At 35.8% G+C, this 27,802-nt stretch overlaps 2 protein-coding genes across 4 annotated transcripts; one reads left to right on the top strand and one right to left on the bottom strand.

Moving 5' to 3' along the window:
- Positions 1–243: 243 nt before the first annotated feature.
- Positions 244–27,802, top strand: PYM (partner of Y14-MAGO). Of its 3 annotated transcripts, XR_015178639.1 has the most exons (6): positions 244–639; positions 722–838; positions 6,001–6,234; positions 21,467–21,611; positions 21,861–21,927; positions 27,214–27,802. XR_015178639.1 is itself a non-coding variant. In XM_086443043.1 (5 exons), exons 1-4 carry the CDS (start codon positions 460–462, stop codon positions 21,608–21,610), a joined length of 675 nt encoding a protein of 224 aa, XP_086299169.1. In that variant the 5' UTR covers positions 244–459; the 3' UTR covers position 21,611; positions 21,861–23,649. The 3 variants fall into 3 exon arrangements, 2 of the variants coding, with proteins under 2 accessions (XP_086299169.1, XP_086299168.1); XM_086443043.1 differs by lacking the exon at positions 27,214–27,802 and having other exon boundaries at positions 21,861–23,649; XM_086443042.1 differs by lacking the exons at positions 21,861–21,927; positions 27,214–27,802 and having other exon boundaries at positions 245–639; positions 21,467–21,796.
- Positions 23,114–23,678, bottom strand: LOC147401683 (putative calcium-binding protein CML29). The gene has a single exon (XM_086443044.1). It carries the CDS (start codon positions 23,676–23,678, stop codon positions 23,205–23,207), a length of 474 nt encoding a protein of 157 aa, XP_086299170.1. The 3' UTR covers positions 23,114–23,204.

Raw genomic sequence — 27,802 nt, 5'->3', positions numbered from 1 at the left:
CAGGCCACAGGCCTTTATTTTGCATCTCTAAGTAAGGCACTACTAAATCCTAACTCGACCCGGATTTAGGGCCGGGAAATTTTGAACCAGCCAGCCCTACCTTTGTGGATTCAATATCAAGATCCTTGGTCGGGGGCCCAATGAACTGTACTAACCGGCTAGGATCCAAGTTACCCCGATGTGACTCGGACGAGTCAAACCATGTGAATAGAAAATTAATAGAATACTCGTTATAGACGCGAAAGCTCGAAGACACACAGGCCGTCGCAGAGCTGCACTCACTCTCTCTCTCACACACACACACACACACTCCCTTTCTTCTCTACTGTGTGTGAGAGAAATACAAATAAATCAAAACGAACAGCCACGATTTGATTATCATCACCACCGCAACCCCCGTCATCTACCTGTACGGAACACTTGGACGTTTGAAAAAGGTGCAAATTCGAGTTCTCAGTAATGGCTAGCAGTGATGGAACTGATGAACAGTCAGCTCGTTGGGGAAAAGCCCTAAAAGAAGGAGAGAGGATATTGGGGCCAACGAGGAGACCAGATGGAACTCTTCGAAAGCCGATTCGAATTAGGGCTGGTTACGTCCCTCAAGATGAAGTTGCGATTTATCAATCCAAAGGTGTCCTGGTAAGGGTTATTCTTAGATTTCTATGTTATTTAGGTTTTGTTTCTCTCTGATTCATCAATTATTGTGTTGTTTTTTATGCAGTTAAGGAAGGGAATGGGAGCCCCCGACCTTCCGCCAGGTTACGATCCTGTGTTGGATGCGAAACCCAAGACGAAATCAGCTAAAAGGAATGAAAGAAAGAAGGATAAGAAGCAACAGGTATGATGCTTGGTATGCATTATTGTATAGTTTTTAGCTCAATTTCTTCAAATATTGGATGCAATTATGTTTATTTTGTTTGACTAGGGTTCAAGTTCTTACCTTTTTATCAATTTTTTTTTGGTTGGAATGAAAAAGAACAGATTATTACTTCAAATTTTTATATTAGTTGTGAATAGAGGTGTTTTGGCACAACTTTGATCGCATTCACTATAGTAAATTTTCTTAGTGGCTAATGCACGAGGATTCATGGAAGAGATTCATACAATGTAGGCAAATCTTTGTAGGTGTTTTCGTATGACTTCAACACATTCAAAACACTAGATTTCTAAGTGATTAATGCATGAGAATTCATGGAAGAGAATCATACAATGTTGGTGAATCTTTGAAGATGTCGTGGTGTATTTGGTTATTACTTCAATCTAACACACTTGAAGGTCTCTGGTCTGATTATTCTTTTGCTGTTTAGTATTTTGAAGGTGAGAGCTCACTAAGTTGATTAAAGTTGTGAGTGTTGATACTACGACCTGGGATCGAAACCCACCTTCACATGCTAATTACTTGGCCAATAAAAATAAAAATAATAATGCATGGGAATTTGCTAGAATGCATTCTTGTGTGCTTTAGATACATTTTGATAATTTATGGTGCTTTGAATTCTTTATAATGAAGTTGGTTGATAATGTGATATATATCTTCTTTGAGGACTCCTAGTCCTCTTATCAATAAAATTTACACTTATACAAAAAATGTGATATATATGTTAATTGTTGAGCCAATCACCTCTATGCTGTTGGGAGTGATGCATTCATTAGACTTTTGATGTGCTAAGGATGGACATCGTTTCAATAACTTCTATGATCATGTTTGAAATATCCAAATTCTAGCAGAGGTCTTAATTTAGTACAAAAATATGTCTTAGGTTGGCCTTTTTCCCTATTTGTTAATTGCACATGAAAGTAGGAAAGCGAATAAGTGGATGTGGAGTGAGCTAATCACTCATCATCTAAGAGATCCAATTTATGGTCTATCTTTAGATCTAGATGACATGCATTATTTTCATTAAATTAAAATTCATTGCATAATTTAGAGAGAAATTGTTCTTGAAGGCAACCACTTGTGTTTTCTTGGATATGCTCAGTCTGGGTATAGATGCTATGACGTGAAACCCAAGAGACTTGAGCAACAATTGGATCTCTTAGACACCAAGAAACTTGGTGTACAACCTTTAGGGAAAAAAATACCCAAATTATTCTATGCCTAGTGTCATGGACCTAGCCCCTCGTTGTGTAACGTTTGTGTGGCACTCAAGCTATCCCCCTAATATATCTTAAGTGATGCAGGATGTTGAGGAAAGAAGAGGAAAATAGGGGTTTAGGGAATGTTGTTTAGGATTTTGGGTAAGGATTTGGGCGACAATAGGAAAACGGTTACCAAAATCCCAATTGGCTATATGTTGAAATGTAAAACACAAAGTTTTTCAATTACAACATTTTGAAATTACGATTAGGGGAGGGTTTAAGTTATTTAGTTTGAGTTAAGTAATAAGGTATATGATAGATTTGGAAAGAGATTAATGAAAAAAGGGTTAAAGAAAATGGGGAAGGATTAAAGGTTAAGAAAATGGGTTTCAAGAAATCAAGATTCAAGACTTTAAGAATCAAGAAAAACAAAGATTAAAAGAAAATCAAGAAAAAATGATTCTTAATGGATTTAAGAATTCAAGATTTCAAGAAAATTAAGAAACAATAAAAAAAAATGGAAAGATGAGAGAAAAGATGATACTGTGGAATCACACTAAGAATGATGGAGAATTTCTTTCACTCTATAAAAGAAACTCATTCTTTATTCATCAAAGATTCTTTGTTTTTTTTTTAAATCCTAATACAATCTATATAAAGAAAATAAATCTAAGAGTCTTCAAACTTGAACACCAAATAAATAACCTAATTTTCGTAATTTTTTCTCTCCTAATTTTCAAACCTTAATAAGCTTGAATAAAAAAAAAACTAAAGTTACTAAATTGCCCCTAAATATTATACTAAGACTATGGGCCAATAAAACATGAGAATAAACCTAAAAAAAATAAAAATAAAGTCCTAAAACAAGTCAAAACTAAAAAAATAATTAATCTAAAATAATCTCGAATGATAAATCTAGGCCTAATTAAGTGAAATCTAAATAATTACAAATTTTTCATCGGAACTCTTGACCGTTAACTTGATTTGCGTTCCGCATTACCAAGTCAACCTTACCCCATGATTTCCTAGGAGTTACCACAACTCATTTAGCCACACACGTACTCATACTAGTGACCCCTTAGAATAATTTAAAGATAGATAAACTAGCGACCCACTAGAATAATTGTTGGATGCTTAAAGTGAAGACACTTTTGAAGTATTTGTTAACCAATGTAACCAATGTATATTAATCAAACTATAGGGAAAATTTATAAATAAATAATAAAACTAGTTACGTTATATGGAATTGAATGTTGGGTCGTCAAGAAACTACATGCTCATCTGATGGTCGTAGGATGCTAAATGGATGAGTGGTAAGATAGGGGGGAGGGATTATAAATGAGTATAGTTTAAGGAATCTATTAATATCTTTGATGGGGATGTCAAAGCTTAAAGAGTAGATTTTATTTTTATTAAGTTTTCTGTTTTAGGGCTCTATTTCTATGTTGTTTGGCTTATTTTCATGTTTTATTGGCCCATGTCTTATTATAATATTTAGGGGTAGTTTGGTAAATTTAGTTTGTCTTTTATTTAAGTTTATAAGGGTTGAAAATTTAGGAGAGAGAAAATTCCGAAAATAAGGTTATTTATTTAGTATTTTAGTTTTATTAGGATTCCTAAATTTATTTTCTTTATATATAGATTGTATTAGGATTTATTTAAAAGACGATTTTGATGATGAATAAAGAAAGAGTTTTTTGAAATAAGTTCTCCATCGTTCTTGGTGTGATTCTAAGATTCTATCCTTCTATCTCATCTCTTTTTTCTTTCAATCTTAATTTTTTTCCTTTATTTTCTATTAACTTTCTTGAATTCTTGAAACCCTTTTTTTCCTTCCCTCTTAATCTGTTACCCATTCTCTTAACCCTTTCCTTTACCCTATTGAAGATATTATAATTGCAAAACTTTTCATTTTACATTTCAACATATGGCCATTGGGATTGTGATCGTGATTGCAAAACGTTTAAACCCTACAACCCAAATCCTTTTGGGTCTACCCTATTGTAGTCTAAATCCTTAACCCAATCCCAAACCCCCCATATTCATCTTCTTCCTTCACTATCTTGCATCAATCCGCACTAACAGATTAAATAAGGGAAAGCCAATTGAGATGGTTAGGGAATTGTACAACGAAAATAGATGTCGACTCTAGTGAGAAATAGGGCTTTTGTTCAAATTGAAGAATAAAAAACAACGACAAAGGCTCAAAATCAAGATGAAGTCTAAAACTAATGTGGATAGAGGTAACAATAAAATATCTAAAGACTTGTGCCTTCCATTATATTTAGATTTTGAATGGCAAGGTGATTCATATCTCTGTTCTTTTTTTTTTTTGTTGTTGTTGTTGTTCAAAGAGGCCTTTGTTAGAATATTATTTGGGATGGTTCACAGGGGCAAGGGTTAAAGGGGAGGCTACAATGCTCACGCATTTGCAATTTGTAGATTATACCCTAATTTTTGAGTATGGAAACAAAGTGCAACTTCACATATTTGAGAAGCCTTTATGGTGCTTTGAATTTAGCGACAAATTTGCATAAGAGCAAGCTTTATGGGCTGGTTATTGTGGGGGGTGGGGGGGCTTTGTTCGACAACGTGGAAATTTGCATAAATTGGATAGATATCACAATGGACAGTTTAGTGCAAATTTGTAACTTCAATTTCTTGGTGTTTAAAGTTTTACCCAAGTTTTGGGTTGTGAAAGTGGGCAAATCCTCAACATCTTTCATTGGTCTTCCTTTGGGGTCTATGCATACAATATTGGGTCTTGCTTCTTGTGAAATTCCAATATACGATTTAGAGAATAAATGGCATCTTATAGAGTAGTTACTAAGCTTACTGTCTTCTACAAAATGGTCAAATGCCAGAAGTGACTCCTTCCCCCCCCCCCCCCCCCCCTTTGAAGTATACAGTTACCATTAAAAATAGTATCAATAGCTATAGTCATTGAAATACCCTCTAGCAAGCCTGATTCTTTCCAAGATTCCATGTACATTGAAATTACTCTCTACTGGCGGAGGTATAGCCTATTAGTAAATGGTATTGGGTTGTGTTCAGCATAAACACGGTATGGCCAATTCAGATTTCAGAGTGTCCTATAGATAGATTATTCGGATTTGTGACATCATCCCTCCATGTGCAAGAAAACCCATGCCTTAGCTGGGAAGGATGCCTTTCTAGGGCCATCCAAATGGCTTTGAAAGAATCATATTTAAATGATAATGCCCACCCTACCCTGGTGTCATTATAAACTCAATCAACCCACAACCGAAAAATTTCATGTGGCACACACATTCGTTTTCACTGATCCCGTCAATGTTTGGCTCATGAGTTGATGGACCTACGCATCAAAAGTTAGGCTGATTGATGATATCTAGCCATTGGATTTGAGCATTTTTCTAAGCTAAATCTCTTTTGGTTCGTACTGTAATTACATATATCACTCAAACAAGATGAATAATGATAATGGTACAGTACATACATGGTTACTCAAGCTAACTCTCCTTTTCAGGCTAGAAACAGATTTGTTCAGGACTTCCCGCTGAGGTGCTCGCATTCTGTATTGGGTTAGACTTTGTTTGATAAGTTTTTATTAGTAGTTGTACAAGACCAAGTGTGAGAATTATAACATATAGTCACCTACTGTCTTTAGGAGTGAATAGGTTTGTTCAGATGGGCTTATTTAGGTTTATCTGGTTTTGAAGTCTAAAAGATGAGCCAGGTAGTTTACAAGAAGCCATTTCATTTATTTGCAAGCTTTAACCATTTCTTTGATCTAAGAAACTTTTTATTTTTACACGGAATAGGAGATTACATTCTATGAAACTTGTGAAGTTAGTATATGCATGAAGGGAACCGTCTGACTGCTCATTACTCTTTTCCTATTTTTGTGGCTTTGGAAATTTAATGAATTACCCCTGACAGGCTGCTCTTGAGAAGGGGAAGAACTTGGATTTGAAGGAAGCTGTGGAGTCAAAAGCTGGAGAAGTGCTCTCTTCTGATGATGAAGTTCACAGGTTGGAAGCTGTGGAATCAGTAGCAATTCAGATGAATATGCTGGCTGTTTCGACAGATCCTTCTTCAGATTCAACCGAGAGTTCAAATCCAGGGGTGCCTGATCCTGATCTTGATAAAAAAATTCGAGCACTCAAGAAGAAGGTATGATTTATCAAATTTGCTGCATTGATGATTTACTGTATCCCCCCGTCCCCGTCCCCCCCCCCCCCCCCCCCACACACACACACACAAAGAGGTTCTGACCATGGTTTAAAAATTTGTTTCATTTCGTACAAAACATTTCAGATTTTTAACCTGTTGAGATGAAACTACGTAGAAATCGGAACATTCTAATTTTCGATTCCTCTCTTTAGTTTTTTTTCTGATTTAAAGATCTTTAAGAGAGATCTTTGGGGAAAGAGAGATATCTGAGCAAAGATCTAAGAGAGAGAGAGAGAGCGATCTGCGTGCGAGAGATCTGCGCTAGAGAGAGAGAGGAGAGAGAAAGAGAGAGTACCTGGTCTGCTGTGCTGCCTCTTTCATCTTTCTAATCCCTTTTTACTATTTTTGAACTTCCATTTACAAGTTAAATAAAATGTCCTTGACCTTAGTCTTCTCTAAAAGACTGGGTCTGATATACCCGTGTTTTCACTGTTGAAATAGCCCTTTGACCATGGTCTTCTGAGGAAGAATTTGTTTAAAAATTTTCGAATGTTTCAGGATCGTTTCGGTTTTTGAAAAAACTGAAACACTGGATTGAAACAAAATTTTAAACCATGGTTCTGACGATTTGTTTCGCTTGTTGCCCCCCTTTTCACTTGGGATTGAAGAATTTAGACCTTTTGGAAGTTGGACAAAATGGTGGATTTAGGTCGTAAGAAATGATAAGAAGACAAGTGCCTTGGAAGAAGAAATAGCCCTATATAGAGTTGAATGGAATGAACAGATTTATGTTTTGCTGATTCCTTCATAGTTGGGAAGGCCTGGATAATAATGATGATAAATGCTGTTTTTATTTTTCCATTGGCAGTCCTTCAGTGTCTATTGCCAATCTTGAGGTATTGTTTTTACTATTTCTAAAGAATGTATCTACTAATCTTCAAAAAAAAAAAAACGTTTCTACTAATCTGTTTTCAAGGGATATAATTGGGTGTTTCTAAAACTTTTTATGTTTTTCAAGTTTTTATCAGAGTTGTGGAAAAATTGAAGTAATTAAAAAGTAATTATTTATAATTTAACTTTGGAAATATCATCATTACCATCCATGCCTTTTCCCAGACATTTGGGTCGGAAAACTATGGAACTTAGAAAGTCACAGATACATTATTGAGTAACTAAAACACTGGAATTTTGTGCAGCAGGTCATACACTTGTTTTGCCAGAAAATGAAAGTTTCAATTTCTTCTTCCACCTTTTTCTCTTGTGCAAAAGAAAATAATTTTCTTCCTTTATTCTTCAGTAGATTCAATCAAATTATTGAAGATACTTAAGACAGGCTAAAGGGAGAATCCTAGGACATTAATATTGTAATAGTTCTACTTTCCTACCCTTTATATTTTGTACATGCACCCAGACCTGGAACACGTTCGAATGAGCTTAGAAGATATGGGGATGTTAAGATAGATGAGTGGCAAGACTAGGAAAAACAAAACTGGAAAGGGGTACATTTAATGGAATATTGGAATGGCACCTATATGGGATAAAATGAAGGAAATTTGATTGAAAAGGCTTAGGCATGTACCATGAAGACCAATGAAGGAACCAGTGAGGTATCTTCTTTAATGGTTTTGTATTTAGGTGGGGTGCTCTTGTATATTGGGAGGAGGGTGGCTTTTTGTATTTGGATTTTTCCCATTGAAATTCTCCTCTTAGGCTTTTATATTGTTCTTGGGATTCATCCCCCTTTTTTTTTTTATTATAAATCTCTACGGTAATTTTTTGATAAAACTAGTGAGAAAGAGTGCAAACATGCTGATATATTTTAATGATTTAACATTTCTTACACTGGATTAATATATATGGCAACATTAATAAAACCATGCTCAAACTGCACCCCAAAATGGAAGTTAAGATGGAGACTATGATGTTGGCATTGATATCTGCAGATTGACCAGAAAATTGTAGTGAAGATTCTTCAAACAGCGTGAAGCAGAAACTGTTTTGAAGAGTTTAAAGAACTTACATCAGCAAGAATCATACAGATCCTTTCAATCTGCTCTCTTTCCCCTATGTCCATAGCTTCTTCGAATGGAAAGGATTTTTGGGGAGGTTATTCAGATTTGAGAAAAAAGGTTCTACCAGAGTTGTTAAATTAAAAATGGTAATACAAAATAGATTCTAAACTTTTAGAAACGACAAGAAGGCAATCAGAAATTTCATTTAGTCAAATTGGAAACATGATTATTTTCCAAAAAAAAAATGGTCTCAGAATCAGAAATATTGGATCTATGAATCTGACTTTGTAGAAGAAGTTCGAGGATGAGTGTGAGAATGTGTAGAAGGAGGTTATAAATGCAAAATACGGGATAGGAATTTTTTTTGGGATAGTGGCAAGGTGAGGCCTTCTTAATCATGCAATCTTTGGAAAGGGATTTCTAGAATTGTTTGGAGTTTCAGAGCAGGGTGATTTTTAGAATTGGTAGAGGGAATGGGGTGGGGAGATCATTGGTGTAGGGTTTTGCCCCTGTTCAGTTTCCATCACTATAGGACCCAATTACCTTTTATTTATTTATTTATTATTATTATTATTATTATTATTGTTATTTTAAATTCCAGATTTTATTTTTAAAAAAAGATCTGGGTGAAAACCACTGTTTAATATTTTGAATGAAAATTTTAAACTGGATTGTAATTAATGAATAAATAATTGTTTATGTTTGAAAATTCAATCTCACGTGTTTATATTTATGAGCGACATTTGTTGAAATGCATGTATAGGACCACTCGCTCATTGAATACTCCAACAAAATGCCTTATCAATGTATAAAAATGAACTATATAACAACATGACAATGCATGGATTTTAAATAAAGGTGTGGGTGTGTTTAGAGCATAACAAGATTAAATGACAGAAGATGGGGAACATTAAAGGTAATGCACCAAGAGTTCCTGCTCATCAGGAATGGTATGTTATGGATGAAATGATGCAACCTATGAGGGTCATTACCGAGATGATGCAACAAGTAACAATGCAACATCGGGATGAAATGTGCCTACAACAAGCAACAATATAACAATAGACCGCCATGGGGTAGAGAAGTACTGTAGAGCGCTAGGCTCAAGATACTCTAGTTAGGGTAGGACGAATTGACAAGACTGCTGCAATTAGGGAATTCATGGAGATGCAACCCCAAACTTAAGGGAGAGCCAGACTTGACAAAATTGGAGAAGTCGTTGAAGTAGAAGAAAAAAAGTGGATCACCTAGGGATCGTAGAAGAATAATGGGTATCACTCGCATCTTTCGTACCAGAAGGGGGCGTTGACTGCTGATGGGACTCAGTGAAAATGAGTAGAGACGTGAGTCAAATGTCGTGAGCTCAATTTGAGAAAGCATTTAACGAAAAATATTTCTTGAGGTATCAAGAGATTTATAGGTTTCTACAACCTACCCTCTATAAAGAATTTCATCCTCAAAATTATAAAACGTACCTCTTTAGGTGAAAAGTTAGAGGTGCTTGTCATGAATGTTCGTCTCTAGTTCCCATGTGTTTCTTCTTAAGCCATGATGTTACCAAAGTATCTTAACCAAGGAAATGGGCATATTGCGAAATGTTTGCTCTATGGTGTCTAGGATCTAGATGAGTTTCGCCTCATAGGTCACATTTTCTTTAACTTGAATCTCTTGCCACTGGACAACGCGTGACGAGTCTGGTACATACCTCCATAGCATCGATACGTGGACAACACCGTCAAGAAGATCCATAAACTCTCCCACTTTTAAAACTTGTGATGTCTCAAGAAAATATTTTTTGTAAAATGCTTCCTCAAACTAAGCCCACAACATTTGGTTTACGTCCCTACTACTTTTCATCGAGTCCTATCAATAGTCAGTGTACTCTTTTAACATGAAAGATGTGAACCAATTTTTTTTGCATCTGCTTCATTCACTTCTTCGTTTCGATCAGGTTTGGCTCCCCATTAAATTTTAGGCGTTGCATCCCCTTGAATTCCCTCATTGCCTACAATCTTATCACCCCCTTTTAACATGAAAGATACGAGTGGGACCTACTATTCTTTTACGATCCCTTGATTATCCAAGTTTTTTTTAGCATTTGCTTCATTCACTTCTTCGCTTCGATCAAGTTTGGCTTCCCCTTAAATTTTAGGCATTGCATCCCCTTGAATTCCCTCATTGCCTACAATCTTGTCACCCCCTCCTACCCTAGATGGAGTCTCTGCCCCCATGGCAGTATGTTTTATTGACGTATGTTGTAGGTGCATTTTCTCTCGATTTTGTTGCATTGCCACTTGTTACGTCATATCAACCAGGACCCTCTTGGCTTGCATTATTTCTTCCATAACATCTTGTTCATGACAAATAGGATTTCTCAGTGCACCACCTTTGATGTTCACCATTTTCTATTATTTAATTTCCTTGGGTCTAAACACACCCACACCTTTTTTTTCTAAAATGTGTGCATTGTGATACCATTATTTAGTTTATTTCTATCCATTACTTAGGGGATTCTGTTGGAGTATTTTATGAGTGAGTATTCATATACATGCATTTTAACAAATGTCACAATAAACCTAAGCACATGAGATTCAATTTACCATTATAAATAATTATTTGTGTATTAATCATAATCCATTTATTCCAGGTATGCAACCCCTATTGGGAATTAAATTACCTCCCCTGGTCTTCAAAAGGATACTACTAACTACTCTCATTCTTGGAAGGAAACTATCCAATCGTCTCAAATTTCCCATTTGCCTTCTCTAACATCTTGAAGTTATCCCATGCTCCTTCCTCCCCATGAACCAAGATCCTCTGGTGCTTGAGAGTTGGGATTAGGAAGAGTTGGTATTGTGTAGCCGTCATCTTCTTCAGGACGTTCCTCAACAACCTATCTTCATTAACTATGTGGATCTTCTCTGTTACTTCCGCTTTGGTGTGTGTGCGTTTCATTATTGTTATCTTCCTACACTAAGTTTTAGTTCTAATCAAAACATTTTTAAATCACTCTAACAACTATGCCCGAAAATAATATAATAAAATCTAAATCAAATACACTTATCTCTTAGGTCCTAAAGCCTAGGCTTTGATACCAAGCAATTACACCCCGATTTTTGAGACCCATGACTCAAAATCTAGAGGTGAGATGAAATACGGCTCAAAGAACCCCTCACAGGTCTGCTCGCATTAACTCACTTCATCCACTGAGACAATTTCCAAATTTTTTCTAGACTTGGCCACTAAACATGGCTCAATAAAAAATTTCTATAAATATTAAAACATTTTAAAATGAGATAGAGTCCACTTTTTAGGTCAAAGGAAAATTTTAAAATGGGTTGCTTTGTAAGAAATTTTATGCATAAGTTTTCAAAAACTGTGACACTGTTACTAATACTATAGATGGCTACAACTGACATTGTACCAGAAAATATTTTTTACAAATTTCTTTTGGGGTGATTTTTGTTACGACCAAAAGTTTTGGAAAGGGTACTTAAATCTCCAAAACTTCCTAGTTTTCAACATAAACAAATTTGTCTAAAAAGGTAAATAAAGCCACAAAACTGTTTAAATGTTAGACTGACAAAAAATTACCTTACTGACACTTCAACTTTGAAAAAGTGTAACTATATATAGAAAAGTAATTTCCATGCGAGACCTGTTGAGTTTAGTCCCACATCGGAAACTCACTGCCTTGTCTCTCTCCTTATAAGCTCCTGGGCCTCTCCATTCATTGCCAACTGGTTTTGAGTTGGACCCTCAAATTTATCATGGTATCAAAGCAAGCCTTTCTCTTCTCCATGTCATTCAGTTTGTATCTCCATGTGCTTTGGCCTAGTTTGCTCCACATGTGTGAGGGCGTATTGAGTTTAGTCTCACATCGGACACTCATTGCCTTGTCTCGCTCCTTACAAACTCCCTGGCCTCTCAACTCATTGCCAATTGGTTTTGAGTTGGACCCCCAAATATATCAAGACCAAAACTCATAGGAAGATATTCAGTGTTTTTAATAAGAAAAATACCAATAAGGGTTATTGTTTAACAAATTTGGAAGTTAAAATGGTTCAACCCCCGGACTGGACCCTATGTTACAACAGCAGAAAATGCTCAATAGTCAATTTAATTTAATAATTTCGTTAAAAATATTAAACGATGGCTTTTCACCTTGATCTTTTGTGGGTTCATATAAATCAATTAAGAACATCTCTGAAAAATATTGGGGCAAAATGATTTGTTTTAGTATTTCTTTTAAAACAATTTATACTTGGCTATCCATAATTTATAGATTCACCACCTATTACAAAAATGGATTCTTTCCTTATCTATGCGAGTCACTAGCATAATACAACAAAAAATTCTTTTGTTAAAATGTTGTTCAAGAGTCACTAACACGCATGGATTCAACTCAAATACAAAGGTTCTCCCACAATATTTTCCAACATATAAAGTTCATCGATATACACAGAAAAAAGGAAACAATAAAAACTAGTCTCTTTTGTTCTTCTTATCAAGGCTTCACTTGAACGCCAAACACCTAAAAATATGAAAAGATATGAAAAACACATTGTGAGTCGTATCTCGTAGGTGACAGAAGAATTTTAGAAGAGAAAAGTCAAGTCTCAGAATGAGAGCTTGGCATGTATTTATAACCCATAATTAGTGAATGAACATATATGCCCTTATAGAGAAATAATAGAAATAAACTAATATTAGTCAAACTAGAACTAACTATTCTAATATTTCCGATATTCCCCCTCAAGTTGGGGCAAATATATCAAGTAGGCCCAGCTTGGCATGATAAAAGTTAGTGACAGAAGGTCCAACAGACTTCGTAAGCATATCGACTAGTTGATCTAAAGAAAAAACAAAGATTGTCTCAAGTGTACTAGATCGAACTTTCTCCCTGAGAAAGTGATCATCAACCTCAATGTGCTTAGTCTTTTCGTGAAGGACTGAGTTAGATACAAGCATTATAGCAGACTAGTTGTCATAGAATAGTGAGGAGGAACCAACAGTAGGAAATCCCAACTATGTCAGCAAAGATCTAAGTCAAAGAAGCTCACATGTGCCAAGAGCCATAACACGATACTTAGCTTCAGCAAAAGAATGAGAAACCACTCTATTTCTTACTTTTCCATAAGATAAGGTTACCACCAAAGAAAATACAGAAACCAGAGGTAGATCTTCTATCTGTAAGAGAACTCGTATAATCAACACATGAAATAAGACAAATATGGCTGAGCAGTAGACGAATAAAATAGGCCTAGACCAGGATGAGACTTCAAATAGCGAAGGATACGATACACGATATAAACATGAGAGGTACGTGAAGCATGCATGAACTGACTAACTACACTAACCACGAAGGTCAAATCCGGTCTAGTGCTAGTCAGATAAACCAAACGGTCTACGAGTCTTTGGTAAGAGGAATAATCAAATAAATTTTTTTCAAATTCGGCATGAAGACTATGATTCTGATCCATTGGGAAAGAGGCAAGACAACAACTAAGCATACCAATGTCCTAAAGAAGATCCAATGTGTATTTGCGTTGAGATAACGAAATACCACGATGTGAGCAAGCTACTTATATCCCCAAAAAGTACTTGAGAGGACCTAAGTCCTTAACCTCAAAAGCATTACCCAATTGCTTTTGAACTCTTATTATAATATCATCCACATAAACCAAGATAATGGTATTGCGACCATCTACTCCTCGTTGAATAAAGCAAGTATGGTCAGAATGGTATCTGGAAAATTCCATAGATAGAATGATCTCAGAGAAACGTTGGAACTAGGCTCGTGGAGACTATTTTAGGCTATACAGAGATTTGAGAAGGCAACATACTTTCTCAAAATACTTCCCCTGAAGACGAAACCTGGAGGGGGATCCATATAAATGATCTATGTTAGATCATCGTTTAGAAAGGCATTCTTTACATTAAGCTGGTGAAGAGGCTATGAATGACATGTCGCTAAAGAGATAAGAAGGCAGACAATAGAAAGTTTGGCTACAGGGGCAAATGTCGCACCAAAGTTTTTTCCCGGAGTCTGCACAAAGCCCTTAGCAATGAGACAGGCCTTGTAGTGATCAACAATACCTTCTGCGAGATACTTGACCATGAAAATCCATTTACAATCAACAATCTGCTTTCCAGAGGAAAGAAAAACAAGTTCCCAGGTGTTTCTTTTGCAATGCATCCATCTCAGTAATCATGACTCTAGCCCACTTAGGGTCACGTAAAGCCTCAGATACAGACCGAGAAACTCAAATAGAGTTTGTGGTGGCAAGATAGGCTCAATAGGAATAAGAGAGACCTTGATAGAAAACAAATTGGGCGATAGGGTGATCAGTAACACTTCCTTGCTTACCTTTGTAAAGTGCAATAGGTAAATGAGAGTCAGAAATAGAAGGAACATGAGTAAATGTAGAAGGGGGTATACAGTCTAAAGAGGAGGTTAGTAAGGTTGGGAAAGGGGGAGGGCGACGAGATTAAACCTACAGTGGTGGCAAAGATGAAGATGGAGAGAAAATAGGAGATGGTAGCACTATAAGAGAGTATAAGAGAGGGATCGTACAAAGAAGATGAGGCACGAAAATATGGAACATTTTCAAAAAATGTGACATTTAGGGAATGAATAATACGATGAGAGAGGGGATCATAGCACCGATACCCCTTTGATATAGATGAGTAACCTAAGAAAACACAACGAATAGTTTTATCATCTAGTTTGGTGCAATGAGGAGTTCTATCTTGAACAAAGCAGGTACACCCAAAACTCTCGATGTAATGGGGAAGAGAGTGCTATCAGGTCAAAGAACGTGAAGAGGCGCATGTCCTCCTAAGCTGCGGCCTAGAACACGATTTAGGAAGAAAGTAGCAGTAAGAACTGCCATATTCCAATATGACTTGGGAACATGTATCCCTCACAGAAGGCAACGGACAATGTTCATGAGGTGGCGATTCTAACGTTTCGTCACCCCGTTTTGCTCAGGAGTGTACGTGCAATTAACTGATGAAGCATACCACATTCATGGAGATGAGATTGAATCCCATCAGAAATATATTCCCCTCCATTATCTGTTCTAAGAAATTTGACAATAATATTGTACTAACTCTGAATCATTTTCAGGAAATTAACAAAAATAAGGAGCACCTCAGAGAGAGAACGTATTAAATAAACCCAAATACAATGAGAATAGTCATCAATAAATGTAACATAATATCTATGACCATTAAAAGCAGTAACAGGGGAAGGCCCCCACACATCAAAATGAATTAAATAAAAAATAACATTAAATCTAGGGAAAATTATGAAAAAAAAATCTAATAAAAAAATTATTTTAAAAAAAGAACCTAATTTTTTGCAAATTACGAAAATAATAATAAATCGGCCATTCAATGGTCGGCCCTTCTCTTCTCTCTCTCCTAAATTTTTTATAAAAAAATTCGAGTTAAAAAATAATCGGTTTCTCTTTCTTCTCCTCTCTCCTCTTTCTCTCTCCTAAATTTAAAAAAAAATGTTTTTTTTTTTTTAAAAATCGGCCATTTAATGGCCTATTTTTTCTCTTTTCTCCTCTTTTTCTTGACTTTTATAACAAAACGAATTTTAAAAAAAAAACGGCTATTGAATGACCGGCCAATCTCTCTCATCTCTTCTCTCTCCTGAATTTGTTTTTATAAAAAATCGAATTTAAGGCCATTCAATGTTTGGCCATTACTTCCTCTTCTCTTCTCTCACTTCCCTTTTCTCTCTTCTCTCTAAGAACGAAATTTTTTTGGCTTCTTCATTCTTTTCTTCTTCAATTTCTTCACTAAGGTAAATTGAATTTTTTTATTATTATAAACATTTCAAGATATTGATTTTATGATAAGATCCAGATCATAAGATCTTGATTGTCAATGTGGTAAAACATGTGGACTCAACCACCTTTAGTAAGATTTGAAAATCTTAAGATCAAGATCATAAAATCAAGATCTTATGATCTTATGATTAAGATCTTATCATAAGATCAAGATCTTGAGATGTTTATAATAAAAAAAAAAATTTCAATTTGCCTTAGTGAAGAAGTTGAAGAAGGAGAAGAGGATGAAGAAACCAAAAAAATTTCGTTCTTAGAGATAAGAGAGAAGAGAAGAGAGAGTAATGGTCAAACATTGAATGGCCTTAAATTCGATTTTTTTTTTAAAATTCAGGAGAGAGAATGGCCAGTCATTCAATAGCCGTTTTTTTAATTAAAAAAATCAAGAGAGAAAAATAGGCCATTAAATGGCCGATTTTTTTTTTTTTTTTAAATTCGATTTTTTATAAAAAATTTAGGGGAGAGAGAAGAGAATGGCCGGTTTATTATTCTTTTTATAATTTGCAACAAATTAGGTTCTTTTTTTAAAATAATTTTTTTATTAGGATTTTTTTCATAATTTTCTCTTAAATCTATCTATACAAGGAATACAAGAGGTACGCGTGTGTTTAGAAAACTCACACACAGAGCACTAAAATTTGTGTCCACTACAAAGTTTTTAAAGCAGGAAATAAGGAACATAGGTGCTGAAAACTAGCATGTGCTAAGCTAGTATGCCATAAATCTAAAGTCTGGGAAGAAAAAATATGATTCCCAGTAAGTGGGACGATGGAAGCTGAAGTAGTAGTAGGTAGAGCTTCAAACAGGTACAGCCCATCCCTCTCATAACCCTTACCAAAAATCTTCTTCGAAGTCAGGTCCTAAAAGACACAGTGAGTAAGAAAAAATGTTACAAAACAATTTAGACATTTGGTAATACTACTCACAAACATAAGGTTAAGAGATAGGTGAGGAACAGGAAGAACAAAATTAAAAAGAAAATCAGGGGATAAGGAGATAGTACCCTTATTGTGAATAAGGGTAAGAGACCCATCAACAAGACGAACCTCCTTATGAGTAGTAGGAAAAATGGAAGAAATAAAATGATTAGACTCATCGGTCATGTGATTAGAGGCACCAGAACCAATGCCCCACTAGATGGTCATAACTTTCAGTGAGATAAGAAATGAGAGAAGGAGAAGGAACTAAGAGGGAGGGCCAAAGAGGGGCGTTAGGTTTTTCTTACGCTTTGATTCCAAGAATAATTTTAGAAAAGAAAAGTCAAGTATCAGAATGAGAGCTTGACATATATTTATAACCAATAATAAGTGAATGGACATATATGCCCTTATAAAGAAATAATTGAAATAAACTAATATTAGTCAAACTAGAACTAACTATTCTAATATTTCCAATAGTGACCACATTCTAAGATTCTTCAATACATAGAAATCAAAGAAGAGAAATAGATGTACCACAACACGATTTTATATCATAAATTGATTACATGTCAACCCATTCATGCATGACCGATTTTCCTACCAGCTCAGTTGAACTCTGTTTATTTCACTTGGGGACCTTCCTCGAGAGCTTCTAGGTTTGCTCAAGGGTTTAGGCCTTACTTTCTCACACAATCATGTTATGTAATCACGTCAAGCACAATACCAAGATCCATAACAATATCACAAGCTTTTCCATACCATTCAAATCAAGGAAAATAGTATCATACTTTGGACCACTATAGAATGGGTTGAGGCTGAGGTACCTAGATTTTTTTCTTCTGAATTCTTGGGATTAATGCTCATTTATCACTCTGTAGCCGAATGATTCCCCTCTTCTACCACCACAAGCCAAATGAACTTGGAAAAAGATGAGAGAGATAGTGAATTAGAGAAAATGAGATGTAAGAGAAAGAGTGATGAGATTATTAGAATGAAGATGAGAGGATGGAGGGTCCTATGACTGGGACGTACTTCAAGGAATCATTCATTCCTAAAATACTTTGATTGTCAATCAATTCCCTCTCTTGCAAAAAGCTAGAGAACTTTCCATTCTCTCAAAGTTTCCAACAAGGTTAGACTTTCTTTCTAATAGGAATATGTACACTTGTCCTAAATTTTAGAGCGTCTCTAGCTCATCAAGTTACATGGATAAATCCAATGGACGTAGGAAAAAAAATCGGAAATGATTTTATCTAATGATATAATGACACTTTCCCCCATTTAAAATTTAAAACTTGAAGGGAAAACAAAGAAGAAAGAAAGAGAATCAACACAAGGTGTCAGTCCACCGCCTTCTAAATTATGTGGGAATGTCTCACTTGTAATTGCTCTCTTAGAATAATCTTTGATCAAAGACTCCTCAAGTCCTCTAGAAGTGATCTTCCAAAAGGTTATATACCCAAAAAGGTTACTTTAGGTGATTTAAAATTTTTTTTTTACTAAATGACTTAACTCGTTCAAAAAATTAAAAAAAAAAAAAAACTCCAAATATCCTCTAGACATCTTCTTGCCTAATGTCTCGGTCCAATGACTTGGACTATGGTCCCATGGTTCTTCAAAGATCCAATCTGCCCACAAGATTTTTTTTATATTTTGTTTTGTTTTAAAATAAATCTGGATTTTAGAATAATAATAATAATTAAAATGTTACAAGATACTACAGCTCTAGGGAAAGGCCCTTTTTTTAAACGTTCCAATCAATTGTGGATTAGAGGTTTTTTTTTTATGCATACTGGGTTGGTGGGTGGTTTGATGGGAGATCTATCTCCTATAAAATGAACTTTTGTGGGTGACACCGTAGAAACTTGGATGAGTCAAACAGCAGAATATTGTTGGTAGGTCCAGTGAAAAAGAGAAGTACAGAGCTATGGCACATAACGTGTGTAAGATGGTATGGATCCAATTTCTTCTTAGAGAGTTTTGGTTTTTCTTTTCTGAGCTAATGAAGTTGTGATAATCTAGCGACCATTTATATGGAAAACAATCTCATTTTTCATGAGAGGACCCAATACATTGAGGTCGAATGCCACTTCATCCGAGACATGGTGACATGTAAGAAGATTGCTAGCTCTTATGTGAAATCTAAAGATCAGTTAGTTGATACTTTTACTGAGCCAATGCATGACGGATTGTTTCAAGATTTATGTGGTAAGTTGGGAATGCTTGATATTTATGCTCTTTTAGGGGGTGTGTTAGTGTTATTATATTTGTTATATAAGGGGTATAATGGTCTTTTCACCATAATATCTTAGTATTATATTGTAAGGAAGGTTGTGTAAGCAATACTTGTATTTCTCTTCTTCCTAATTTCTCTTGTTTCTCTCTCTTCTCTCTATGTTCTACCTCTACAAATCAACTATGTAATACTCTTCATTTTTTGTTCCCTTTGCACATCCAATAGTAAATCCATCAATCATCTTTGTACCACTATTCTTCTGTTAGGGAGGTTTCCTTACCACCTCTTGGTACTTTTCCGTGCCGGTCCTAGCCCTCCAGAATTGGCAGATTTGGGGACGTTTTTTTGCTTGGAGACATGATCTTGTGGTCTTTAACTCATTTTGTTTTTATTAAGGTATTTAGAAGGAATGAACAACAAATTGTTTGAAGAGAAGGGGAATTCTCTCTAGGAAGTGATTATTTCGAATCATTAAAAAAAAAGTAATTATTTCAATTATTGTTTTTTGTGGGTGTGTGGGTGGGGGTGGGGGGGGGGGGGGGGGAGTAAGCTCTCTTGGCAGTTCAAAGGGCAATTTTTAAGGACTTTTGGTTTAGATGGGATTCAATTTGCCTTGTGAGGGAATGGGTTTGTTTTGCTTTGCTTGTTGTGAGTAGGTTATCTTGGCCTCATTTCTCCTTATTAATAAACTATATACCTATCAAAAAAGAAAAGAAAAGAAACAATGCATTGGTCGAAATTGTAGGCTTTAGAAGTTGAAAGGAAAGAAAAAATGACTTGGATATAATCTCCCAACAAATCTTGAGGACAATGCTCCCCTTTATTTCCTTTTCTCTTCTCCTTTCCAATAATACCTCTCCAACTTTATTGCTTTTTCTCTTCCCTCCAACTTTATTGTTTTTCATCTTCTCCTCCTTTTTCAATCATACCCCTTCAAATCAATTGTTTTTCCTTAAGTACCCCCTTATCCCCAAAGATGATGACCTTGCCAATAGGCACGGACAAACTCTAGTATATGTACAAGGTTGGGATCAAGGGACAACCAAAATTTGACACCTTTGTCTTATATCCGTGTGTTAACTCAAGAAATAATGCACGATCTTGACTGTGTAAGTCCAAAATCCCAATGGTGGGAATTTATTCCCAAGATATGAACATCAGGGTATGTATCATTGGGATACACATAAATTCCTAACAATTAGATGTTTTGCTTATGCACTTTGGATCATATGTTATATTTCCAGTCAACAGAACCCGACCCTGGATAGATAGATAAATGATTGGATTTAGGGAGTAGAAAAATGAAGGTGCACGAATAACCAAAGATACCGCTCTGCGCAGAGAATGATAATGAAAAAGGATTCATGCTCGAGTAATATGAATGAAATTTAAATGATGGTTTACTGATCTGGAATCTGGTGTCTGGACCATTCGATTAATGCTACCCCCAAAATCTTTATTGAGAATTGTCTGATGGTCAGTAGGAATTGCTATTTACTTTTTTGAACTCTAGAACAAATATATGTTGATTGTTAATATTTAATAGCTTAATCAAATGGCCAACCCATGTGATTTAGAAGTTCACCAATTCTGGAGTGTGGACTATTGCTGGAGCATCATGATTGATGAGCCTCTCGTCCCCATAAATCCCATGGGTTCGCTTTTTTCTTTCATCTCTAGAATTTTGAATGAAATGCATTTTTTTTCCTGCCCCATGATTTTCCTAGTGAAAAGAAAAATGAGGAATTGGTATCAAAACTTAAAAAAATGAAATTGTAGTAATAGTTGATGCATGTTAATTTGTTAACCTAGAATGAGTATCTCCACAATGGACTATTTTTAGTTCAACTTCATTAGTGCATGTCTAGGCTGTAGACTGTAAAACCTCTAGGGAAGAAGAAAAAATGAAAAAGAAAAAGTAAAGAAGATGAAGGAATTTTGCAATTTTCTGGCCTATAGGTGACACCCTAAATGATTTATGCGGTTGGGATGGAGACCTTGGCCGTTTGAGTTGATGAGGTTTGGTAGGATAACAAGGTATCTTTTGAGTCTTAATTTTTTGCTAAATTAGCAAGCTAATTATTGTCTTTTGCAAAACAAGGTTTATAATGAGCAGTAATCTTCTGTAAATTGGATTTTGGGTTCAACCATATAATAAGGAAATAATGATCAAATCAACTGACAGTTGTGTGACATTTGCAGATTCGACTCACAGAAGCTCAACAACAGAAAATTGAGAAGAAAGAGATGAAACCGGAGCAGTTAGATAAGATGGCTAAATTGGAAGATTGGCGTAAGGAGCTTAGACTTCTTGAAGATAAAAAAGCAGAGTTATCAGCTTCATGAGGTGAGGCTTTGTGCTGATGATTGGTGTGAACAAACTGTGCAGTATTTATTGTGTTTGGGTTCTAGTCCTTGTGGAGAAACACTCCTTTTGTCCTGTCAAGTTCAGTTGTAAAATGAGACTCCTTGGATCTGGAACCTTCAGTTCTTGTGGATCAATACATTTCTTAGTGCCTGGTATTTATAGCATTTTCTGCCTCACGATTGGATTTTAAATTTTTTCTGAAGTATTACTCTCTTCAACTCGATTTAGGGTCAAATTAGTCACTCGAGAAATGCTAGCAGTACTATGCGGTGGTACAGCCAAAGAGATTTTCCAGGTATGGGTCTTCTGATCATTTGACGCATACCCACATTTTAAATTACAAGTGTCCAACATAGTGCAAGTTGCAACTTCTGGCAATACCCACAGGTATCACTAGCATTTCTCATCACCCTGAGTTGTATGTGTTCTCTACAGAATTGGTCTCATCTGAATGTGTAGTAGGAGTTGTAGACAAGTCCTTGAGAAATGTTTAGCAGTCCCATGCGGTTCACCTAGAGAGCTTTCCATTAGTTTAAAGTCACGTTGTTTGTCTTCATCTTTACCAACCTCCCAACATACTCTTAGGTCCTGGCTCTTCTATTTCACATCCACAATACTGAAATAATAGATGGAAGTGTTTAAATATGTATTTAAAAAATGAAAATAGTTCCAATTTAGGAAGGGGAGCTCATAAATCTGCAAAGTTCTAGGATTCTTTATCTGCTGCATTGTTTCTTGATAACAAACCAGATTTTTTACTGTTTTTTTAATGGAGGTTTTAGGGTTTTTTACTCTTTTAGACCTTAGCTGTTCTTTAGTAGGAGGTTAATCCTGAACTCTATAAACCTCATGTTTCTCCATGACGATGGTTTAAAATATCGGAATGTATCGGTATCGGCCAAGATCAATACGAAACATTGAATGTTTCGGGAATGTATCGTCCGATACCGTATCAGTTTTTTCATTAACCGAAACATTCAATCAATATGATATTTTAAACCATCTCCATGACATCACTTTTTCTCCGGGTAAGCTGTTCCCTCCGACTTCACATGGCTTTATTATCTGAATGGTGCTTCTGTTACCTAACCTACCAACACATCTGCCAAGTTGTTGCTCATTGTGTACTCTACCGGGTCTGTGTAACATCTTCATACTCACACATATGGCATACTCTCAGAGGAAGGGAAGGTCTCTCCTTAATCTCTTTTGTCACAGTAGATCACGGAGAGATCCCATCCCCATCCACGGATATGCACCAAGTGTGCTAGTATGAGTCATAGATTGTCCAGGCTTCCCCATGGAAGGAAGCTTCTTCATAACCTCTGAAAGAGTTAGTCAGAATCATGTAATATATTTTTTAAATTTAGAATCATAAACTATATCAAGTGCTGTTTTATATTTAAGTTCCTCATCTCTCTGTTTTTAGTTTACAAGATTTTGGTAACAGCATCTGTTTATTATACACAGCTTCTAAAAACTTTAGGAAATCAGCACTTATTATTGAATAAAGCTTCATAAACTTTTAAGGTAAAAACAGTAAAACTACATAATATTCTACTTTTGTAGCATCTAAAGGAAAGAGTTGACTATGAGTTTGAAGTCCTCAAAACTAACAACCCCATCGCCATCCCCATCCATGGACGATACAATATCCTGGCAATCCTCCAAGGAAAACCCGACTCCCATATTCCCCAGAACTTCAAACAACTCCTCTCCTGTCACGGCCTCGCCCCCATTAACACCCAAAGCTTCGAAAGAAGTTCCGAGCAACGATGCCAAGTCACCAAGCTCCATATCCTGTGTGTTCATTTGCAGGAATTCTTCGACACTCAGTAGCCCATCCCCGTTCAGGTCTCCCTGCTGCATCATTGCTTGCAGTTCTTCTTCGCTTACTCCGTACCCAAGTGAGTCCATGATCCCACCGAGCTCTGCAGCAGAGATGAACCCATCGTTATCTGCGTCGAAGGCCCTAAATGTCTCAACGAGACCTAAGACTTCGCTCAATGTCTCGGTCTGTTTGGAGAGTGATTCAAGTTGAGCCATTGAAGAATGGAATTGATGAACCCTGAATTACTAATGTTGGTCATCTTATCTTTAAATAGGCAAGCAAAGTAAGATGCTTGTTATTCTTGATGGCTCACTTGGGAGTGCAATAATTTTAAAAGATAGGAAAAAGGGGATTCTTATTCCTTTAATTTTATTCACCTTTATCCTCCAGGGATTGGAACATGTATTGCTGCTGATTGAGATAGATGGATGGTGCACAGTGGTGCAGATGATTCCCTACAAAGATCTATGTTCTAAAACTGAGTCAGTTTAGTTGAGCCAATTCCGAGACTTGCAAGTCGACTCATCCAAGTCAAATAAAAATATGTTAAATTTATTCAAATTTAAAAAGAGTCGTGATAATCTGACGCTCTTTTTCAGATGCCCCCATCACAGAACCACTGATCTCTGCTTATACACAAGAAAAAGATTTATGGTTCTGTAATGGCCAAGTCAGGGAGCGTCTGAAAAAAGATTGCCAGATTATCATTAGTCATGTAAAAATACGTTCTATCATTCTAATATTGAGATTTTTCTTTTTTGTTTTTTTTGGTGGGTTGGGATCCATAAACTCGTGAAAGTAAACTGATATGTTCACACAATCTCAATTGTGTTTACATGAGATCCAACTGTTGAGATTAATCTTAGAGATCTGTGATATTCTCAGGATTCATCTTTTATCTCAACCGTTGGATCCCACATATAAACGGTCAGGATTATGTGTGAACATTGATCATTACATTTGCAAGGTATGGTAAGTCATTTTCTCTTCTATTGCAGTACTGGTGGCACAAGGATTGACAAATCTATACATTCCTTGTAATTGTCTAAGTAAGCTATCAGTTGCTACAAGTTTATTTTAACTATACAGAACTATAAAATTTGATTTCGTTCAATTTGGAGTTCGTTTTAATGTTGGGGTTGACTTGATGAGTTGGTTCCAACAAGGTTTCGTTCCCGAGTCAACTTGAAATTAAATGGAAGCGAGTTGATTCAGTTAAGTTTTGCGTTGATTCGGTGAATTTTAAAACATAGATAATGAATTTTACAAATCCAACAAAGGATGCTAGCGTGAGCTGAGAATTGGGATTTGGAATTATTTATTATTTAGTTTGATTAGATACCCATCCCTATAAAGGTGGCACCGAGTTTGTTATTTGATTTAGTTTTAGATTGATAATCTTGATGAATAATTCAAATCTCAATCCCTACAAATGCCATAAATTTATTCCTTGTGATCAAAATGATCCATCCAAGTTCCATAAAATAAATCATTGTATAAGAAAAAACAATACAATATTCTACCACTTGGTTCAGTAGTTATCTCAAATTTATATTTTAAGAAAAATTATTAAAAATTCCCTTGGGTGGAAACATTTTAGTAAATACAATAGCATACAAGTATCGTTTTAAATCTAGTCTGAGACCGAGACGAGTTGACAAGTTGTCTTAAAGAGATGATATGTTCTAATTTTAAGGATTTTTTTTTGTTTTTTAAATCTTGTCCAAGATGACTCAATCTCGCTCATGGATGAGACAAGTCGTCAAAACGAGTTTTAAAACCATGCATACAAGTGGCCACTCATTTTGAGAAACAGCTATGATAAAATGATTCCCCCACGTGATATACTCAATCGATTTCCTTGATGTGACATGTGTTAGAATGTAATTTTGTACTCCTTGAGATACATAACTACACAAATTGAGGGAGATGTGCAGCTGTGTATCCCGATAAGTACAGATCTACATCACATTAGACATTAGGGGAGTCGATTGATTAACCACATGGGGAAGTCATTTAATCCTTACTCTTTGAGAAACACACTTACGTCATGAAGAAAAGAAAACTGAAAACATTAGTAAAGAACTGTAAGGGTTCTCACATAATTAAAGTACACATTTTCAGCATCCAAAGAACATATGAGTAATAAGTCAAGGAAGAAAAATTGTAAGAATCTTATCATTAACTTTATTCCATCAAACATTATTTTATATATATATATATATATATATATATATATATATATATCATTAACTTTATTCCATCAAACATTATTATATATCTATCTATATCTTCTCTCCGTAGAGATCATCCTCACCAAAAATCAGCCCATTTCAAAACTTCTAACCCATGTAGGACAAAAATGATTGGTTAAAATGTTGGCCAAAATGTTTGGTGCTAAACGGGACCCATATAGGGAAATGTTCAACACCAAACATTTTGGCAAAACATTTTTTAAAACATGGGTTAGAAGTTTTGAAATTGGCTGATTTTTTGTGAGGATGATCTCTACAGTGAGGAGATCATCATCACCAAAAATCAGCTCATTCCAAAACTTCTAACCCATGTAGGATGAAGATGGTTGGCTAAAATGTTTGGTGCTGAACGGGACCCATATATATATGTAAAACCAATGTAACATTAATAAATTTTCAAAATATGGGTTAGAAGTTTCGGATTGAGCTGAATTTTTGTGAGGATGGTCTCTATGATGGGAAAATCATCTGGGAAAAAAAAATCAGTCTAATCTAAAACTTCTAACCCATTAAAAGTGATTTAGAATGTGGACTGTTGATTTTTTTGTCAATAATTTGTAAATCACTTTTGATGGATTTAGAAGTTTCAGATTGAACTGATTTTTTGTGAGGATGATCTTCTCATCATAGTGACCATGCTCGTAAAAAATCGGCTCATTTCAAAACCTCTAACCCATATTTTGAAAAATCATTATTTTTACATATGTTTTTACATACGACCCATGAACCATCCCCATATATATATATATATAGGCACCCAATGGATAAAATTTACCCGAATCCATTTCGATTCCTATTGCTTCAGTTCTTTTTAGATCGGGTTGCATTCGGATATAAGCAAAAAAAAAAAAAAAAAAAAATTCTGAAACAAGGTTTTTGGTTTGGTTTGGTTTGGGTTAAATGGGTACACCCATTGACACCCTAACATATAGAGATGGTCTTTGCCTACTCCCATCGACCCTTTAATTATTGGGTCCGAATCCGGTGACTCATAAAGAATGACTCTCATGAGAAAATACATGAAATCTAAAGGTCGGAATTTGTATGCATCCAGATAGCACAAATCTTGATGTTACTTATTTCAAGGATAAATTTCAACCGTTGGATTTCATGCTTATAAGGTTGGGATAATGTGTTTTTTCCATGATCATTCTTCCTGAGTCAACGGATCCCAACCTTGATTATTTGATCAAATCCAAACTTTTGGGATAAGAATTTGATGAGGACAAGTATATCTAAATCGTGTGGGCAACTCCAACACCCACCATTACCTCATGATCACAAGCACAGCAAACCAATGACTTTTTTCTTAGCAACTCAAGACTCCACGGCAAATAGGTAGGTGAGAGGTCAATTAAAAGGCCAATCTCTTTCATCCCAATTAAAAAATACCTGTATTTGCTTTTGACAAAATGATCATAAAGAAGCCAAATTGTGTGGTTGTAGTGTCCTTGCTTGTTTCACTCCTCATTCTCATCTCTTCCACTACCTCAAGGATCACACAAGAAGAGCAACCAAGCAGCAGCAGCAGTAGTAGTAGTGCCATGGCGGGTCAAGGAGGTGCAAACAACAATAGAAGGGGTCCGGGTCCGGGCTGGGGTGGAGGGTGGGACTTCCACATGGGCTCGGGCGCTGCACCGGATGGGAGTTGGGATTATCGTTGGGGTGTTGGTTCGGGTCCTGGTCGTGGTTCTTGGGGCTATGGCTCAGGTTCTGGCCGATCACGAGATGGTGGTGCTGGGTTCGGGTTTGGATGGGGTGGCTCTGGTTCCAATGGTGGTGTCGGGTTAGGTAACGGCGTTGGATTTGGATTTAGTGGCAATGGTGGTGGTGTCAATTTTGATGGAAGGTTCGGGTTTAGTGCGGATGTTGGAAATGCAGACCCGCCTAGGGCCGAAGATAATAATGCTAATAATAATAACAATAACAATAATCCTCCAGTTGCTCGACCTTGATTTCGTTAGCTAAAATACGATTGAAGTTGCAATCTTTATCAAACCTAATGTGTTAAATTAATAAAATATATTACATGTTCATGTATGTGTAATAAGATCTATGGATGCTTAAGCATATAGTTATACTTA

The sequence above is a fragment of the Akebia trifoliata genome, chromosome 5 (assembly GCF_017979445.1).
Source record: "Akebia trifoliata isolate Shusen 1 chromosome 5, ASM1797944v1, whole genome shotgun sequence".
Classification (NCBI taxonomy): Eukaryota; Viridiplantae; Streptophyta; class Magnoliopsida; order Ranunculales; family Lardizabalaceae; genus Akebia; species Akebia trifoliata.
The sequence above is the reverse complement of the archived record's forward strand: the minus strand, read 5'-3'. Positions and strand labels throughout refer to the sequence as shown.